Source organism: Oncorhynchus mykiss, chromosome 9 (genome assembly GCF_013265735.2).
Source record: "Oncorhynchus mykiss isolate Arlee chromosome 9, USDA_OmykA_1.1, whole genome shotgun sequence".
Taxonomy (NCBI): domain Eukaryota; kingdom Metazoa; phylum Chordata; class Actinopteri; order Salmoniformes; family Salmonidae; genus Oncorhynchus; species Oncorhynchus mykiss.
Window position 1 is genome coordinate 55,596,651 of NC_048573.1, and position 19,978 is coordinate 55,616,628.

General features: G+C 42.6%; 1 protein-coding gene across 1 annotated transcript in view; it reads left to right on the forward strand.

Annotated features, from left to right (window-relative positions):
- Positions 1-19,978, forward strand: part of dlgap4a (discs, large (Drosophila) homolog-associated protein 4a) — a 116,509-nt gene that overhangs the window by 65,618 nt on the left and 30,913 nt on the right. The window contains exon 2 of the mRNA XM_021616299.2: positions 18,442-19,727. Within this exon, the coding sequence (XP_021471974.1) occupies positions 18,522-19,727 (1,206 nt within the window). The 5' untranslated portion in view covers positions 18,442-18,521. The remainder of the gene's footprint in view (positions 1-18,441; positions 19,728-19,978) is intronic.

Consider the following 19,978-nt stretch of genomic DNA (forward strand, 5'->3'; position numbering starts at 1 on the left):
TGGAACACATTCTAATGCAAATGATGACAGAGGAGGATGCTTGGTGCTTGCTACCTTCAAACTAAACAAGTGTGTCTTTTTTATATCTAACGAGTGTAAAAAGTTGTCATACTCAACTGTTTGGTTTGTGTGTCTTACCTCTGCCTACACACCCACCTCATGTAGTACTACGACCATACAACCATGGGACACGAATAGTTCTCGTCATGGTTTGTCATCTATGCTGGGTTAAATCAATATCCGTCCAAGGCTCCGAGTTCCTACGACTTACTAGTCCTTTCACTGCATCATGTTCTGTATTGAAAGGCTGCTGGTGGACTCCCAGTAATTGTTGTGTCTCTAAAAGCTACTCTCCTCCTTTCAGCCTAGCTGCTCTTTCCCCCCTGCCTGCTCCAGCGCCTTCCTTGATCGAAATCTCTGAGCTTTATTTACTCTGAGGTCTGCTGTGAGCTCACAGAGAGCGTAGGCTGCTGTTTACCTTCACTGAGGGGAGAAATGGCACTGTGTATGCTTTGCTAACAGACTGTTAAAATCAGGTGTTGGAACATTGTCATCCCCCTGCTTTTGTATACAATGCTGTACACTTTGCCCTTGTCATGCAACATTGTTTGATTGTCACAGTAAGCAGCAGCAAGGTATTATATATCATGTTACAAATGCTGTAATATCGATGATAAGATTGATTAGATTGCAGCTTGTTATGTATGTGTATTATGTCTGTGTGACCCTGATGTAATCTTCCCAAATCGTCTTCAGTGTCCTGTCACAACAAGAGGCTTTGCCTGAATACACAGACAGGCAGGACAGCCACCACACCACACTTCTGATGTTGCTCCTCTGTCTGACCAGTGTTATTGAGGGACTGTTCTGTCAGAGAGGTCCCTGTCCCCTCCCTCCCTCTCTGCCTGGATACACATATGAGACTAATCCCTTTACACAAGGGGGAAGCAAAACTCCATATTCATTTCATCTGCCCGGGCCAATTGGACAGTGGTGGGACAGACGCTGTGTGGTCGTCCCTGATCTGTGTTCCTCTGGTATTTACAGAGGTCTAGCCAGGCTGCTGCTTCTGCTACTGCTACTGCTGCTACTGCTACTGCTGCTACTGCTGCTGCTGCTACTGCTACTGCTGCTACTGCTGCTACTGCTACTGCTGCTACTGCTGCTACTGCTACTGCTGCTACTGCTGCTACTGCTACTGCTGCTACTGCTACTGCTGCTACTGCTACTGCTACTGCTGCTACTGCTGCTACTGCTACTGCTGCTACTGCTGCTACTGCTACTGCTGCTACTGCTGCTACTGCTGCTGGGCAATCCACTCAATGTGAGACCCTGGGCAGAGAGAGCTAGGTTATTACACTGTTACTGTACAGAGCTCTCTCAGGATAGTATGCCTTTAGTTAGCAATAGCAAATAGGTGCTTATTGGTTAGACTTGGACCTGAGGCCTAATTATCCTATTTCAGTCTTCTAAGTAAATGGTGTGCTCGTGGTTATATTCACCTTGCTAATGAGACCAGAGTGGTTTACTTCGAATCTAGCTAGATGTACTCAGACATTTCTGAAGTTAGCTAGCTTCAGTTAGCTTCACATTCCAGCCCAGGCTTCATCCATGTTACAAAGGTGGATATTGATTGTGCACCCGTCACTTACTCGAGCTCGAACCAGGCTTGACATTGCACATTCATGTTGCACATGGCTAATTTAATGCCAAACTCTTCATTGAAACAATGCTAAAACATCAATCCATGGGCGAGTCAGGGTCAGATTTTTGCTGAAATCAAAATTAAGAAGTTATTAAATAGCAAAGTAAGCAAGCTATGTTGTGAAATAGGCTATGGGAAGTGCCATCTTTCTTTTCTTACCGTTGGGGTAGGCTGTCACCAAAGACAGTTAATGCTGTCTTTGGTGTGCTTTATCAATCCACAAGCACCATTTTTCCCACTCCCATGGATAAAATAATTGTATTAAGTCATACAAAAGTTTTATTGTGCGGGAAGTTGCAAATGTATCCTATTATTACTAAATGTGTAATGTGATAGGAATCTGATTTTATTGGTCCTCAACTTGCGGCTCAGACACTTCCTTCAGGATAAATGGAGTTAGCCCTGAGTTAGCCTGCCCCGGAGCAGAGCGGTATACTACAAAGCAGCATTTGGCTCCCGAGTGGTGCAGTGGTCTAAGACGCTGCATCTCAGTGCAAGAGGCGTCATTGCAGTACTCGGTTCAAATCCAGGCTGCATCACATCTGGCCGTGATTGGGAGTCCCATAGGGCGGCGCACAATTGGCCCAGTGCTGCTGGGGTAGGCTGTCATTGTAAATAAGAATTTGAATTTGCCTTGGTAAATAAAGGTAAAATTGACTCAACAATTAAAAACATATATCTAAGTTTAGATTTCTTAATAAACCAGAAAATCAATAGTTATTTTGGGTTTGTCAAAGTTAGCTGGCTTTGTAGTATACCCCTCAGGTTAGTTCTGAAGGTTTTTTTGCCATAGAAATGTATTTGGCTAAAAGGTGAGCCACTTTCGTGTCACCGGCTATCCCGAGTTTATCTCAGAGTTGACCAAAGTTAGCTTTCGAACCGGATTCGTAGTACATTATTCTGATTACATAACTGAAGGTCATTGTTTTCCTCCAATCCAGAGGGACGGGTCAGTCAGAATTGGTCGAGATAAGACGGTATGGCATGACAATCAAATGGACAAATCTAATCACCCCAGCGAAGAATTAACCTAAACTGTTTGGTAAAATGGGTTAGGGTTGCATAGGGACTCCATTAAGATGGTGCCAGACAGCAGCAGATTAAGTTTAACTCTGATTAACTCTCAAACTGAACCCATTGTTACAGTGGAAACAGTTTTGCTTTGCCCTTTGCTTCCTATGTGTCCTGTTCTATGTCCTCCTTCCTAATTTTTCTCCCAAATTTTTCTTCCAGAGGAGAATGACTTTTCAACTCTAAAGCACTGACGACATTGTAAATGAATGCCCTGCCAGCTACTACCCAATATCATGCAATAGATCCCGTAGGCCAAGCGGGTACACTGTAAGGCTAACATGTTTCAGATCTGTAGACCCTTAGCAGTGTTGCTTAGCATGCCTCTCACAGCAGCACATAAGTTAATGCATGTGCCTTCTTTATTAAATTATGTGAATCTCATTTCGCCTTGAGACCATTACACTGTCAAAGTCATTGAGTCAGAAAGTGGTGTTTCAACACACTTAGTCACTGTTGCCTTGTCTGCTCCTGTGTGGCTCAGTTGGGAGAGCTTGGCCCTTGCAATGCCAGGGTTGTGGGTTTGATTCCCACAGGGGACCAGCACAAAAATGCACTCACTATGGTAAGTTGCTCTGGATAACAATGACTAAAATGGAAATACTCTGCTGTTGGTCCACAATATGACAGTTAAGATGTTAAGAGTCTTATCACTGAGACTATTGAAGACACAGAGAGTAGAGCTTTTCACCTAGTAGTTTAAATGTTTCCTCACATTTGTAATAGATAACTGTTAGTACTGTAATGTTTACACATTCGAAAGCCTATCGCACAATGTTATGCAAATGAGTGGTTGTGCGTGAGAATGTGGGAGGCATGTTGAGAGAGTTTTTCAGAAGGCTTTTTGTGCAGCGGGTCAGTTTTGGGGTGCTCTGTCTGTTCATCCAAAGAAAACACAACTTGATTATTTCATGGACAATTAGTGCCAAGCGTGCGAGTTTCTGTGGCCTTACAGGTTCGTTACAAATTGGTGACGGTGGGATCAGCATGTCAACTAGCTAACAGCAACTCGCATGCTTGGCCACAGTACTGTAAGCTTAGATCTCTGGAGATTGATTGTGACTTTACATGGTGTTCATATAGTAGCAAGCAGGAGAAGAAGGAAAAAGAAGCCAACAGCAGTACAGTGAGGATGGTAAGTTAAATGCTGTGAGGAAACAAACACACAGCCTTTCCCCTAATTCCACTAAAGTACATGCAGTACTAAATGAAGGAGAGGGGAGAGCTGCATGTGCATGGGGATTGCCTTAATGGGCAAAGCGTTGATGAGCGTCCTATAAATGCCAAATGCTACTCGCTCTGAATGTTTCAACATGACTTAGCATTTTAAAATGTCTCCCATGCCGTAACAATGAGAGTCGTTGGCTTTGGATAGAGACGTGCATGCCACCACACAGTCTCCACAGTTCCTATGCAGGCAAGTGTCTTTAAACCTGAAGGCAACTGTTTCAAAGGCTTCTGCCTGGTAACTCAAAGCCAGGGTTGTATGACTGTAGTGCTTGCTATAACCCATGCAGGTGAGTAGGTTCCCCTGGCTGGATATCCCTGTGCCTTTTGTCATTCTCTAACTGACTCTCTCTAGAAACTCTCTAGCTATCCATGATGCCCAATCAAAATGTGCCTTGAAGCCTTTTAACACTCACTCTGTACAAAACATCAGCCACCATTGTCTTCATGGAACATCTGTACCATATGCTTCAAGTTCCAATGTACCAGCCTTACTGGGGAAATCATTCTATTGATAGAAGTTGACATTAGGCTATGTTGTATGCATGGGCAATGGAGTGTTCTGCTGGGTAAAGCGTAAATCAAAGTCCACAGACGCTGAGACGCGATAGTCCTGCGAGCTATTGTGACAGAGCTATGTGGCTCTGAGACCACCATCCACAGGAGACGAACAGCCCGAACGCGCACCAATTACCAACCAACGCGGCTCTGGTACACGTCCTCTATTAATTTGAATGTGTTGACAGTTAGAGAAATTGCTTGAGCTGCACAGAGAATTTGAAAAGTATGGAAGCCAACGGTCCAATGTTCTAGAACACTGCTGTGCGTATGCGCACACGTTTTGGAATATAATAGACCCTTAAGGCAGGCATGCAGCAGCAGGCTGTCATACAATTATGCTCTCACTACAGTCACCTTATCAGAGCCAGACTGTATGAACTTTGTAACTATGTCCAATCAATACATACAGTGGGGCAAAAAAGTATTTAGTCAGCCACCAATTGTGCAAGTTCTCCAACTTAAAAAGATGAGAGAGGCCTGTAATTTTCATAATAGGTACACTTCAACTATGACAGACAAAATGAGAAAAAAAATCCAGAAAATCACATTGTAGGATTTTTAATGAATTTATTTGCGAATTATGGTGGAAAATAAGTATTTGGTCATTAACAAAAGTTTATCTCAGTACTTTGTTATATAGCCTTTGTTGGCAATGACAGAGGTCAAACATTTTCTGTAAATCTTCACAAGGTTTTCACACACTGTTGCTGCTATTTTGGCCCATTCTTCCATGCAGATCTCCTCTAGAGCAGTGATGTTTTGGGGCTGTTGCTGGGCAACACGGACTTTCAACTCCCTCCAAAGATTTTCTATGGGGTTGAGATCTGGAGACTGGCTAGGCCACTCCAGGACCTTGAAATGCTTCTTACGAAGCCACTCCTTCGTTGCCCGGGCGGTGTGTTTGGGATCATTGTCATGCTGAAAGACCCAGCCACGTTTCATATTCAATACCCTTGCTGATGGAAGGAGGTTTTCACTCAAAATCTCACGATACATTCATTCTTTCCTTTACACGGATCAGTCGTCCTGGTCCCTTTGCAGAAGAACAGCCCCAAAGCATGATGTTTCCACCCCAATGCTTCACAGTAGGTATGGTGTTCTTTGGATGCAACTCAGCATTCTTTGTCTTCCAAACACGACGAGTTGAGTTTTTACCAAAAAGTTATATTTTGGTTTCATCTGACCATATGACATTCTCCCAATCTTCTTCTGGATCATCCAAATGCTCTCTAGCAAACGTCAGACGGGCCTGGCCATGTACTGGCTTAAGCAGGGGGACACGTCTGGCACTGCAGGATTTGAGGTCTGTGCTTTGACTAGGTCATTCCAAGACATTTAAATGTTTCCCCTTAAACCACTCAACTGTTGCTTTAGCAGTATGCTTAGGGTCATTGTCCTGCTGGAAGGTGAACCTCTTTCCCAGTCTCAAATCTCTGGAAGACTGAAACAGCTTTGCCTCAAGAATTTCCCTGTATTTAGTGCAATCCTTCATTCCTTCAATTCTGACCAGTTTCCCAGTCCCTGCCGGTTAAAAACATCCCCACAGCATGATGCTGCCACCACCATGCTTCACTGTGGGGATGATGTTCTCGGGGTGATGAGAGGTGTTGGGTTTGCGCCAGACATGGTTTTCCTTGATGGCCAAAAAGCTCAATTTTAGTCTCATCTGACCAAAGTACCTTCTTCATATATTTGGGGAGTCTCCCACATGCCTTTTGGCGAACAACAAACGTGTTTGCTTATTTTTTTCCTTATGCAATGGCTTTTTTTCTGGCCATTCTTCTGCAAAGCCCAGTTTTGTGGAGTGTACGGCTTAAAGTGGTCCTATGGACAGATAATCCAATCTCCGCTGTGGAGCTTTGCAGCTCCTTCAGGGTTATCTTTAGTCTCTTTGTTGCCTCTCTGATTAATGCCCTCCTTGCCTGGTCTGTGAGCTTTGGTGGGCGGCCCTCTCTTGGCAGGTTTGTTGTGGTGCCATATTCTTTCAAATTTTTAATAATTGATTTAATGGTGCTCCGTGGGATGTTCAAAGTTTCTGATATTTTTTATAACCCATCCCTGATCTGTACTTCTCCACAACTTTGTCCCTGACCTGTTTGGAGAGCTCCTTGGTCTTCATGGTGACGCTTGCTTGGTGGTGCCCCTTGCTTAGTGGTGTTGCAGACTCTGGGGCCTTTCAGAACAGGTGTATACAGTGCCTTGCGAAAGTATTCGGCCCCCTTGAACTTTGCGACCTTTTGCCACATTTCAGGCTTCAAACATAAAGATATAAAACTGTATTTTTTGTGAAGAATCAACAACAAGTGGGACACAATCATGAAGTGGAACGACATTTATTGGATATTTCAAACTTTTTTAACAAATCAAAAACTGAAAAATTGGGCGTGCAAAATTATTCAGCCCCTTTACTTTCAGTGCAGCAAACTCTCTCCAGAAGTTCAGTGAGGATCTCTGAATGATCCAATGTTGACCTAAATGACTAATGATGATAAATACAATCCACCTGTGTGTAATCAAGTCTCCGTATAAATGCACCTGCACTGTGATAGTCTCAGAGGTCCGTTAAAAGCGCAGAGAGCATCATGAAGAACAAGGAACACACCAGGCAGGTCCGAGATACTGTTGTGAAGAAGTTTAAAGCCGGATTTGGATACAAAAAGATTTCCCAAGCTTTAAACATCCCAAGGAGCACTGTGCAAGCGATAATATTGAAATGGAAGGAGTATCAGACCACTGCAAATCTACCAAGACCTGGCCGTCCCTCTAAACTTTCAGCTCATACAAGGAGAAGACTGATCAGAGATGCAGCCAAGAGGCCCATGATCACTCTGGATGAACTGCAGAGATCTACAGCTGAGGTGGGAGACTCTGTCCATAGGACAACAATCAGTCGTATATTGCACAAATCTGGCCTTTATGGAAGAGTGGCAAAAAGAAAGCCATTTCTTAAAGATATCCATAAAAAGTGTTGTTTAAAGTTTGCCACAATCCACCTGGGAGACACACCAAACATGTGGAAGAAGGTGCTCTGGTGAGATGAAACCAAAATTGAACTTTTTGGCAACAATGCAAAACGTTATGTTTGGCGTAAAAGCAACACAGCTCATCACACCATCCCCACTGTCAAACATGGTGGTGGCAGCATCATGGTTTGGGCCTGCTTTTCTTCAGCAGGGACAGGGAAGACGGTTAAGATTGATGGGAAGATGGATGGAGCCAAATACAGGACCATTCTGGAAGAAAACCTGATGGAGTCTGCAAAAGACCTGAGACTGGGACGGAGATTTGTCTTCCAACAAGACAAGGATCCAAAACATAAAGCAAAATCTACAAAGGAATGGTTCAAAAATAAACATATCCAGGTGTTAGAATGGCCAAGTCAAAGTCCAGACCTGAATCCAATCGAGAATCTGTGGAAAGAACTGAAAACTGCTGTTCACAAAAGCTCTCCATCCAACCTCACTGAGCTCGAGCTGTTTTGCAAGGAGGAATGGGAAAAAATTTCAGTCTCTCGATGTGCAAAACTGATAGAGACATACCCCAAGCGACTTACAGCTGTAATCGCAGCAAAAGGTGGCGCTACAAAGTATTAACTTAAGGGGGCTGAATAATTTTGCACGCCCAATTTTTCAGTTTTTGATTTGTTAAAAAAGTTTTAAATATCCAATAAATGTCGTTCCACTTCATGATTGTGTCCCACTTGTTGTTGATTCTTCACAAAAAAATACAGTTTTATATCTTTATGTTTGAAGCCTGAAATGTGGCAAAAGGTCGCAAAGTTGAAGGGGGCCGAATACTTTCGCAAGGCACTGTATATCCTGAGATCATGTGACAGATCTTGTGACACTTAGATTGCTTATTTAACTTATTTAACTAATTATGTGACGGTATTTGGTTGCACCAGATCTTATTTAGGGGCTTCATAGCAAAGGGGGGGAATACATATGCATGCACCACTTTTCCAGGGTTTTTTATTTGTATATTTTTAAACAAGTTTTTTTTTTCATTTCACTTCAACGATTTTGACTATTTTGTGTATGTCCAATGACATGAAATCCAAATAAAAATCAATTTAAATTACAGGTTGTAATGTAAAAAAATAGGAAAATGCCAAGGGGGGTAAATACTTTCACAACCCACTGTAATTGCCCATTCTGGGACACAAATCCAAGGCTAGCCTACATTACTTCTTGTATCTAATAATGCAGACTCTGTGGAGGATAAATAGTAAAGTCTTGCTTGTTTACAGCTCCAGTCTGAGATGTGTCCTTCTCTAATCATAATCATATCTGAGCTGGAAGTGAGGCTCTTGAATAAACAACACAATGCTAATGGTTGTCCTTTGATTAGCCTTGTCATCCTCAGCCTTATCTGGGTCTCTGCTGCTCAGACAGCCCCCCCCCCCCCCCCCCCCCCCCCCCCATCCCCCAAGGGAATACAGCTGGGACTGGCTCTAACAAAAAGAGCCACTTGTGACAGAAACAGGCGACTGGGAGCTACTTGGCAGACAATGGGACTAATGACGTGTGTGCTCTTATGTAAAGTGTCAATCCTGGGTGAACAGGGGCTTCATGAATTTTGGAAGGATTATGAATTTTTAAGTGCCATGTGAATGTGTAAATGTCAGTCCTTATGATTTGCTATCTTTGAGACCCAGGCATTGGCCATGAATGCCCTTAAAATGTATTACTGATTCAGTCCATATGTTCATAAAAAACTATTAGACCACACATAACAAAATCCCAAAGCATTTGGGTGATATACACAACCTTGATGCCAAGGTCTGAGAGTGAGAGAGAGAGAGCGCATGAGAAAGAGAGAGTGAAGGAAAGAGAAAGGGAGGTGATTATTTAAGGAGTGTTTTCTAAAGCCGATGCCCAGCAGGCAGCTATATATTCACCCCTGAACAAGGAGCTGTCCCTGGCCTGGATCAATACCTCTGTCCTCCTCCTCACCACAGACTGAAGGGGAAATGCACTGCTACTTTGCACATTCATTACAGGCCTGGTTAGTGGCAGGACACTGTGGGGTTTGGCTTGGTAATAAATCCCTGGCTCCACTGCCTAACCGGGTTCAGGTCTGGAAAATAAAGTTCAATACTGGCTTGTCGTCACTATTTGTGTAGCTGCTTGCTGCATTAACCAGAGCCAGATCAAATCTTCAGAATTCTCATTTTATATCAATATCAAATAATTTCTGGGTAACAAAGAAGTACCTTACTGTAATAGATTTCCATTAAAATGGGCAAACATTTCTCAAGCAAGAATTTTGCTGGGACTGATCTGAGTTGTGAGGGTTAACTGAAAACAAGCTGAAATTGGCAGAGAGGTATGGAAATATTTTTGTTATTGGTCTATTAACCAATTTACCGCATGGTAATGTCACCATGGAAAGCCAAAACTCCCGCCCGCTAATTAGAAGGTCCTGTGTAGATTATATTTTCAAACATCAACTATTAGGAAATAATGCTGATCCAATTTCTACACACTTTTACAGCTGTTGTACAATATGATACAAAACACAGGAACATTTTGATTGCACTGGGCCTAGTGTGCAAATCTTACAGCGCTAAACTAAATAGACTGATCTGATGCTGGAAGACGAAACCCTCTCTGACTCTCTTTTGTACTCTTCAGATCAGAAGCTTCATCAAAGAAGGCACATTGCTCATTTTTGACAGTCTGTCCCCCGCTCTCTTGTATCTTATTTGCACCTAATAAACTCAGTGTTACGCAAATTAAAGCTCTTTAAGGCCAAGCAGAGAGGCAGTCACCAAAAAATGTGCTTCCAAACTAAGCCTTTACAGAATATATTTTGTGTGATGCAAAGCTTGATTTGTGTCACAATCAGCCTCAGACTGTGTTTAAAAAGACTGTGTGTGTGTGTGTGTGTGTGTGTGTGTGTGTGTGTGTGTGTGTGTGTGTGTGTGTGTGTGTGTGTGTGTCAGTATTCACCATGTCTGAGGGCGTCGGGAGATGATGTGGAAACCGGCCACTAGGTGCAGCATTGAGCACTGTTACCTTCACATAGGTTTCAGTTTGGATAGTGCATTGTGGACGTGGATGGTGAATAGGTGTAAGCATCTACCTCTGATTTCAAAGGTTTCATGTTTGAATCCAACAATAGAAGTTGTTTTTAATATTTTGGTTTTAAGACTATCCCAAACCTTAACCATTAGCCGTTAATGTCTAAACTTAATCTTAAACACTTTGAAATTTGACTTTTGAGAAACATGGATGAACGTCTAATTCTGACTTGAGACTGTGAGAGCTTGTATCTTAAAACCAATTTTTTTCATTTTTTGCCTAAAATGTACCCAAATCTAACTGCCTGTTGCTCAGGACCTGAAGCAAGGTTATGCATATTCTTGATACCATTTGAAAGGAAACACTTTGAACTTTGTGGAATGTGAAATGAATGTAGTAGACTATAACACATTAGATCTGGTAAAAAATAATACAAAGAAAAAAACAAGTTTTTTGGGAGGGGGTTTGTACCATTATATTTGAAATGCAAGAGAAAGGCCATAATGTATTATTCCAGCCCAGGCACAATTTAGATTTTGTCCACTAGGTGGCAGCAGTGTATGTGCAACGTTTTAGACTGATCCAATGAACCATTGCATATCTGTTCAAAATATTGTATCAGGACTGCCCACATGTGCCTAATTTATTTATTAATACATTTTCAAGTTCATAATTGTGCACTCTCCTCGAACAATAGCGTGGAATTATTTCACTGTAATAGCTACTGTAAATTGGACAGTGCAGTTACGTTAACAAGAATTTAAGCTTTCTGCCCAAATCAGATATATCATGTCCTGGGAAATGTTTATGTTACTTACAACCTCATGCTAATCACATTAGGCTACGTTAGCTTAACCGTCCCGTCCAGTCTCCTTCATGTGCTGTCTATCTATGATTAGAAACAGTGACAGTGTTTTCAGCCTACTGCAGGACAAAATCACTTGAAGTGCAGTGGTCAGAGTTAGAACATTTTGAACAATGGAAATCAATTGAAATCTTGTGTACCTTTGCCTCATAATCATTCGACCACTAAAATTGCAGTTTTGGAATTATTCATTCCTTACGGACCTGGATAATTTCCTCATCTTTTTTCATCAAATAGTAAATAATACTAATAAATATGCTCATCGGTGACAGGTGATAGGTTTCCTACCATCTCATCTCTGCAATGTGATTCTGTTAGATATGGTGGGGGGGAGGCTATTAAAGGATCATTTCAATTTTTTGTCTGTTAAATAATTATTGATGACAGAGATATGAGTCAATGTCAAACATCAAACAGTATTATATGCAGGAATGTGAATTAAAAGAGATCTCTGTCTCTTTGATTTCATATGCCTCTGTAGATGATATGTGTGCCAAAACAACACAAATGTCCCTTGCTTTTTTGCTGTCACATGTTTCTTCTTAGAATTGTTCTGCACCAAATCAGCAACATCAAATGACACATACTCCTCTACCTGGTAGGTGTTAGTAAAGGGTGTTTGTACTTTCTAGGTTATGCAGGTTTGCTGTTTTACCTTTTAATCTGCATCCAGCAAGCAATGCACAGCCTGAAGAATTTCCATTTACTTGAATGGCACCAAAACACCTTGATCACTGGCGTCCTCTGTGTGGGTGCACACTGCACCACACATGTCCAATCTAATTTCTATAGTATTTTATATTGATTTTTGTGCCCTTGGCTTATACCAAACACTTCACACACTAGTAGTTCACAGACCTGCTGGATTTCAGTCTCCAAACAACCAAAAATCAACCCTTACACAATGCATCAAACACCATGCCATTTACTTAAACCAAGAAAATATGGCATTCTGAAATTCACTGACACTTCACGGTATGTAGGAACGTCCGGAGCAGCTTTCAAATAGTAGCATCATTTCTATCAACGGGGAGTCCTATAGTATCAAAGATCCATAGGAGGGAGACATGAGAGCAGAAGTATGCTCTGCTCCCAGTGTGGAATATGATAAACAGTGTCTGACACTGGGGGTTCACTAACACAGGTTAATGTCAGCCAGCTGTGGCTTGAAGGCTGCTGATTAGGCTTGGAAGTGTCTCTGTGCTCTGCTCATTGTTGAAAACCCCACCACTGAATAGGGCTATACACATTCAATAGTGATACTCCCCAATACCCCTCCTTTTCCTCCTCACAAATATGCATATCACATAAAGTACACTAACAAATGATTGTCATCTACATGTTTACACACACACACACACACACACACACACACACACACACACACACACACACACACACACACACACACACACACACAGAGGCAAACAGCTTGCTGCTTAAACAGACCCAGCAGTCTTGTCACTCAGGGCATGGGCGAAATTGTCACATGGGATGGGTGGACAGGTCTATTCGTCCCCCACAATAATTTATTTAAAATATTTTTTATTTATTTTTTATATATAAATATTTTGGGGGGTTGGGATTACCCTGGAGGTCAGTGGCCCCCCAGATAGCATATGAACACGTCATAAGTATGTGTAGAATTGCAGGAAATTAGCTTTAAAACGTATAATGTTTCTCTCAGCCTCATGACAAAATGTGTAGAATAGCATTATATACTCAACAGAAATATAAACACAACATGTTAAGTGTTGGTCCAGTGTTTCATGAGCTGAAATAAAAGATCCCAGAAATGTTCCATATGCACAAAATCTTATTTCTCTCAAATTGTGTACACATATTTGTTTACATCCCTGTTAGTGAGCATTTCTCCTTTGACAAGCTAATCCATCCACCTGACAGGTATGGCATATCAAGACGCTGATTAAACAGTATGATCATTACACAGGTGCAGCTTGTGCTGGGGACAATAAAAAACCACTCTAAAATGTGCAGTTTTGTCACACAGCACAATACCAGATGTCCTTCAAAATATCTCTCAATATAACCCTCAAAATTCCCCTGTAGAAGTCCTTCAAAATACCACTCAAAATATCCCTCAATACTGTATACCCCTCAAAATATGCAGGAATATACTCCTCAAAATATCCCTCAAAATACCCTTCAAAATACCCCTCCATATACCCCTCAAAATACACCATATACCCCTCAAAATATCCCTCCACATACCTCTCAAAATACCCCTCCATATAACCCTCAAAATATCCCTCCATATAACCTTCAAAATATCTATCAAAATACCCCTCAAAATAGCCTTCAAAATACATCTCCATATAACCCTCAAAATATCCCTCCATATACCCTTCAAAATATCTATCAAAATACCCCTCAAAATAGCCTTCAAAATACATCTCCATATAACCCTCAAAATACTCGTCAAGAGAGGCATAATAAGTCAAACTGTGTAGAATTGCAGGAAATATATTTAAAATGTAAAAAAATAAATGGAGGAGGACCCACACCAACGTTTTGCCCTTGACTCAGTGTACATCTCTTTTACCATGGCAGGCAGGCCACAGCTCCCATGACACTAACGCTAAGCCTGTGCTTCCCCATTGTGTGTGTGTGAACTGGTGACAGGCATTTACAGCCTGGGCCCAGGGGATCCTCCCTCTACTTGATAATTAACTCTGAGCCTGTGGTCCAGGTTCCATAGACAAGTCAGGCTGACCCTGGGAACAAGGAATGCATGGATTCCTTTACGCTGCAGCACTTCTCACCATCTCTCTATAGAGTGCTGTGTGTATGGGTACGGGTGTCTATGTATCTGTGTATTTGAGTATGTGTATGCATGTGTGTGCGTGCATGTGTTAGTGTGCGTGTGGGCTCCTGTGCGTCCGTTTGTGTGTGTGTGTGTGGCTTAGGCAGATAAATTACAAAAGCATATATTGCTGTAAAGCTTGCTGTATTTGTCACGACGCTGCTCTGCTTCAGCTGACACAGACTGAGATAAGTGGGAGCTCTCATACAGCAGATGGGGTGCACAAGGTTAGATAAAGGAAACAAACCCCAAACTAATGTTGTGGTAATGAAATGTGAGCGCTACATGCTCAACTCCGAGGCAGGATTTATTTCCAACTATGCTGTAGAGGGAGATGCTGAATGACCATGCAGTGTGTTCAATGATACAGTTATTACTCCTTTAGGAAGCAACTTGCATGGTAAGCAGTAGTCTCAAATAAATATGGGCTTTTTAAAAATATTTTTTAATGTAATGTTTACAGAGCTTTAAGGAAGAACCGATTACTCTGAGCTACTAGGAAAACATGGCACCCTCCTGATTCCAAAAATCATTCCTAGGCTACCACTAGTTTTCTTGTGACCACATACAGTTCCATCATCAATTTCCTCAGCATGCTTTAGGCTTCCAGCTGCATGTAACCTGAGTCATTGTACCGGAGATCATTTTTTTTGCCAGGCAGCGCTGGGATGTCAGAAGCACCAGCAAGAGAGAACCAACGAACATACTGAGAGACGTGTCTAGACTGACTAACCTTGCCAGCACTGCCTGTTGCTGTGGAAACCACTATCCGTGTTGACAGACAGGCCACATGGGACTTTAATTCCATGGCAGGACAATACGGCCCACATTCATCAGAGCTTTAGGACCCCTTGTCTCCTGTCTTAGAGAGGTGATGTCACAACAGCCATTCAGCAGTGAGAGAGAGAGGAGCCATCCAACCTGGTCTCAGAGCATTTCGTATTATTCTGTACGTAAATCCGACACACACCATTTAGTATGATATGTTAAGTTTCATATGGTATGTATTAATTTGTGGATGTCCATCACCCATTTCGTATGATATGTTACGAATTACAATTTGTATGATATGTTACGAATTTGCAGAACGTACAATATGTTACCAATTTGCCCAACGTATGATATGTTTCAAATTCTAGCTAGTTAGCTAATGTTAGCTAGGCTAGGGGTTAGGGTTAAGATTATGGTAAAGTAAGGTTTAGGGTTAAGGGAAGGGTTTGCTAAAAGGGTTAGGGTTAGCAAAAAAACAACCCGTGTCGGACTTCTGTAGATGTTTCCTTTATTCCCCATGTTAACCTCTGTGAACCTGAATCTGTTTCTACCTGCAGTTCACCTTCCACTTGTACAGGGTGGTTGCGGCAGCAAGGTCTGCATTCCTACGCACCAAACCCAGAACATATGGGCAGACAGAGTGGAAGACAGGGTTACACTCTCAGCAGTGAAATGCACACACAGTTTATATTTGTATTGCTAAATAAGCTTGATAAAATCATAAAAATAAGTTAATCGCCTTTGAATTTCAGTCAGATATTAATTTGGTGCTTTAATAACTTCTTATGGCTGGGGGCAGTATTGAGTAGCTTGGATGAATAAGGTGCCCAGAGTAAACTGCCTGCTACTCAGGCCCAGTTGCTAATATATGCATATTATTAGTAGATTTGGATAGAAAACACTCTGAAGTTTCTAAAACGGTTTGAATGATGTCTGTGAATATAACAGAACTCATATGGCAGGCAAAAACCTGAGAAAAACTCCAACCAGGAAGTGGGAAATCTGAGGTTTGTAGTTTTTCAAGTCATTGCCTATCGAATATACAGTGTCTATGGGGTCATATTGCACTTCCTAAGGTTTCCACTAGATGTCAACAGTCTTTAGAACCTTGTTTGATGCTTCTACTGTGAAGGAGGGGGAATGGGAGCTGAATGAGTCAGAGGTCTGCCAGAGTGGCATGAGCTGTTTGCGCGCTCACGTGAGAGTTAGCTTGCGTTCCATTGCATTTCTACAGACAAAGGAAATCTCTGGTTGGAACATTATTGAAGATTTATGATAAAAACATCCTAAAGATTGATTCTGTACTTCGTTTGACATGTTTCTACGAACTGTAATATGACTTTTCTTCTGAACTTTCGCCTGGACTTGCCTGCGCGTCATGATTTTGGATTGTGTACTAAACGCACAAACATAAATTATGGACTTTATCGAACAAATCAAACATTTATTGTGGAACTGGGATTCCTGGGAGTGCATTCTGATGAAGATCATCAAAGGTAAGTGAATATTTATAATGCCATTTCTGACTTTGTTGACTCCACAACATGGCGGATATCTGTATGGCTTGTTTTATTGTCTAAGCGCAGTACTCAGATTATTGCATGGTGTGCTTTTTTGGTAAAGCTTTTTTGAAATCTGACACAGCGGTTACATTAAGGAGAAGTTTATCTAAAGTTCCATACATAACAGTTGTATCTTTTATCAATGTTTATTATGAGTATTTCTGTAAATTGATGTGGCTCTCTACAAAATCACCGGATGTTTTGGAAGCAAAACATTACTGAACGTAACGCGCCAATGTAAACTGAGATTTTTGGATATAAATATGAACTTTATTGAACAAAACATACATGTATTGTGTAACATGATGTCCTATGAGTGTCATCTAAAGAAGATCCTCAAAGGTTAGTGATTCATTTTATCTCTAGTTCTGATTTTTGTGGCTCCTCTCTTTGGCTGGAAAAATGGCTGTGTTTTTCTGTGACTAGGTGCAGACCTAACATAATCGTTCGGTGTGCTTTCGTTGTAAAGCCTTTTTGAAATCGGACACTGTGGTGGGATTAACAACAACTTTATCTTTAAAATGGTGTGAAATACCTCCATGTTTGAGGAATTTTAATTACGAGATTTATGTTGTTTTGAATTTGGCGCCCTGCACTTCCACTGGCTGTTGTCATATCGATTCCGTTAGCGGTATCAAAGCCATAAGAAAATAGGCAGTGACCGTTAAAATACTTACAAGCACAGATGGTAAATTTGAATTTCCCACTTGATGTAGTCTGCATATAAAGATAGTCATGTAATTTTTATGAACAGAGCATATACCGGTATGTACTTAGAAATTCTCTGTCCTGAGCTCAGTTGGGACGCACTGATGTTTTCTAATCCCTGGCCTACCCTTGACTCCTGCATGCTGTTGGTTTGTTCTGTAGCTCCACCTGCTGCTTAGTTGGAGAACCGTGCGGACATGGTGATGTGTGTGGGCCAGTGTTTCGGAGAAGATCAAAAAATCTGCTGGCAGAGGGCAACTCCTCTGTGTTTTACAGCACATTTTGGTCTAGCTTTATCAAAAACATGGCTGAAGAAGTGCTGTGTGACACATATTAAGAGCTTATAAGGTTCTATAAGGTTCTATCTGTGTTTTTGTCAAAATGTAATTATTGACATAGTCTTGTTCTGTTCAATGTTCTCTACCTATATAGATCTCTAAATACCCCAATTCAAGTTGTTAAGTTCAAAAGAATACAAGATTTAAAAAAAATTGCTGACACAATTCAAACCAATGAGGGTTCGGAACTTCAGGTCCTACTATATTTGGAGAGTCCATATAGTCTACAGATGGTCATACTATCAACAAAGTATCTGCTGATAAGCAACTGACTAACTGTTGATAAGCAACTGCTTGCTAAGGTTACGGTTGATGTTAGGGTAAGGTTTAGAATAAGAGTTAGTGTAAGGATTAACGTTAGAGTAAGGGTTAGGGTAAGGGTTAAGTTTAGGGTTAGGATGAGGGTTAGGGTTAGTAGATAGTTAGTTGAAATGTTACTGAACTTTAAAGCCAATTATCTCTGAATCATCTTTTTGCAGACACAACCTTATAGTCCCAAGCTCTCAATATGTCTCTTAAGTTAGTGCTCCACTACAGTACTTAAAAGAGCTTCATGAGCTCCAACTCTGTGTTTATGAGCTTAAGTGGATTTGTAGAGCCTCGTACTATAAACACTAAAGGTTGTTCTTTACTGCTCCAGCATCATCACAGCAGAGGGGAAAGTGTAATGTATGAGTCGCACTCATACTGAGTCGTACTATGAGTCGTATTCATACTGTAACAATCAATTCCTCTTTCTTATACTGTATATTCTAATAGATATCCTATTCCCCTCTGTTCCAGGATGAGCCCTCCAGGGCTGTAGACGCGCCCCAGCTGGAGACATGTTCTAAGAGCAGCAGCAGACCTGCACTGTGGCCACCATGAAAGGGTTAGGTGCCAATCGCAGCCGTCACCTGTCGGACTCCTGTGAGCCATCGGGGGGCCCCCAGAAGGCCCTGTACCCCTTGACCTCTGACCCCCATGGTCCCTTCCTCCTGAGCCCCACCATTAACCACTACGGCACCTTGGACCCCCACCAACTCCACCACTACCAGGCCTCCAACCCCCAACCCCTGCCTCCGGAGTGCCTACTGCCCCTGAACCAGATGTCCAACAGCAGCACTTTCCCCCGACTCCACGTCACCTCCCAACCGGAACAGTCTGACTACTCCCAGGGCTGCATGGTCCCTGCTGGGGGCGGAGGTAGGCCTGGTGGCAGCCGGGTGGGCACCCTGTCCACCTCCATGTCAATGGGCATGGGTCTGGGTCTCAGTGGGGCTCCCATGATCACAAGTGGATCAGCTACCATCTCTTCTGCGGCAGCGGCCAAGATGAACCGGCTGCCATCTAACCTGCTAGACCAGCTGGAGAAGCACCTGCCCCTGCAGAGGGATGGCTTCAGTACCCTCCAGTTCCACCGGGGCAGGGTGGCCAAGCAGCGCAGCGAGAGTCCCGGACGGATCCGCCACATCATGCACTCTGTCCAGAAGCTATTCAACAAGTCCCAGTCGCTGGAGGGCTCGGTGGTCAAGGGCAACATGAACAGCACTACAGGGGGAGGTGAGGAGGGGACAAGGCAGACCTGCAGGAGTAAGAGTAAAGACAGTGCTAAGACTGAAACGCTGAAGCAGCGACCTAGCAGGCAAAATGCACTGGGGCTTTGGAGCTCAGATGATGCCCTGGATAGTGACACAACCACCAAAGTTGGCACTATCGCCGTGGGCTACCGTAACCCACTTAGCATGATGACGCTGGGCAGGGCGGTGTCAGACAGCCAGGCTCCTCCCAGGCACCTCCCACATGGCTACAACACCATCTCTGCCCACACACTCAAGGCCTCCAAGAGCAGCAGCGACCTCAAATACCTGGCCTGCCCGCAAGCAATGACAGGGACTAGGGGAGGGGAGCTGGTGGGAGGAGGAGGCAGAGAGAGCACCCTGGTGAAGCGAGGCTCCTGGTCCACACTGACCCTCAGCCAGGCCAGGCAGGTGCTCCAGAAGGGTTCAGCCACTGTCAACAGGACGCTGCTTAAATCTAAGTCGTGTCACCAGGACCTGACCTGTCAGTACCTCCAGGTAGGAGGCCCAGTGAGTATTATTCACATTAGGCACTAGCAGCCACAGCCACTAAATCTCGGAAATTAGGAGATTTGTTTTAAAACCTAATTCATTTGAATCCCTTTTAACTACTTCAGCAGCATCGTGACATTTACGGTCTATAATCCCATTATTCAAATTCATTACAAATACCCACACAATACATTCAAATGAAAGGAAATTACACATTCAAGGTCTGTCGCATTAAAGGTCCAATGCAGCCATTTTTACCTCAATATCAA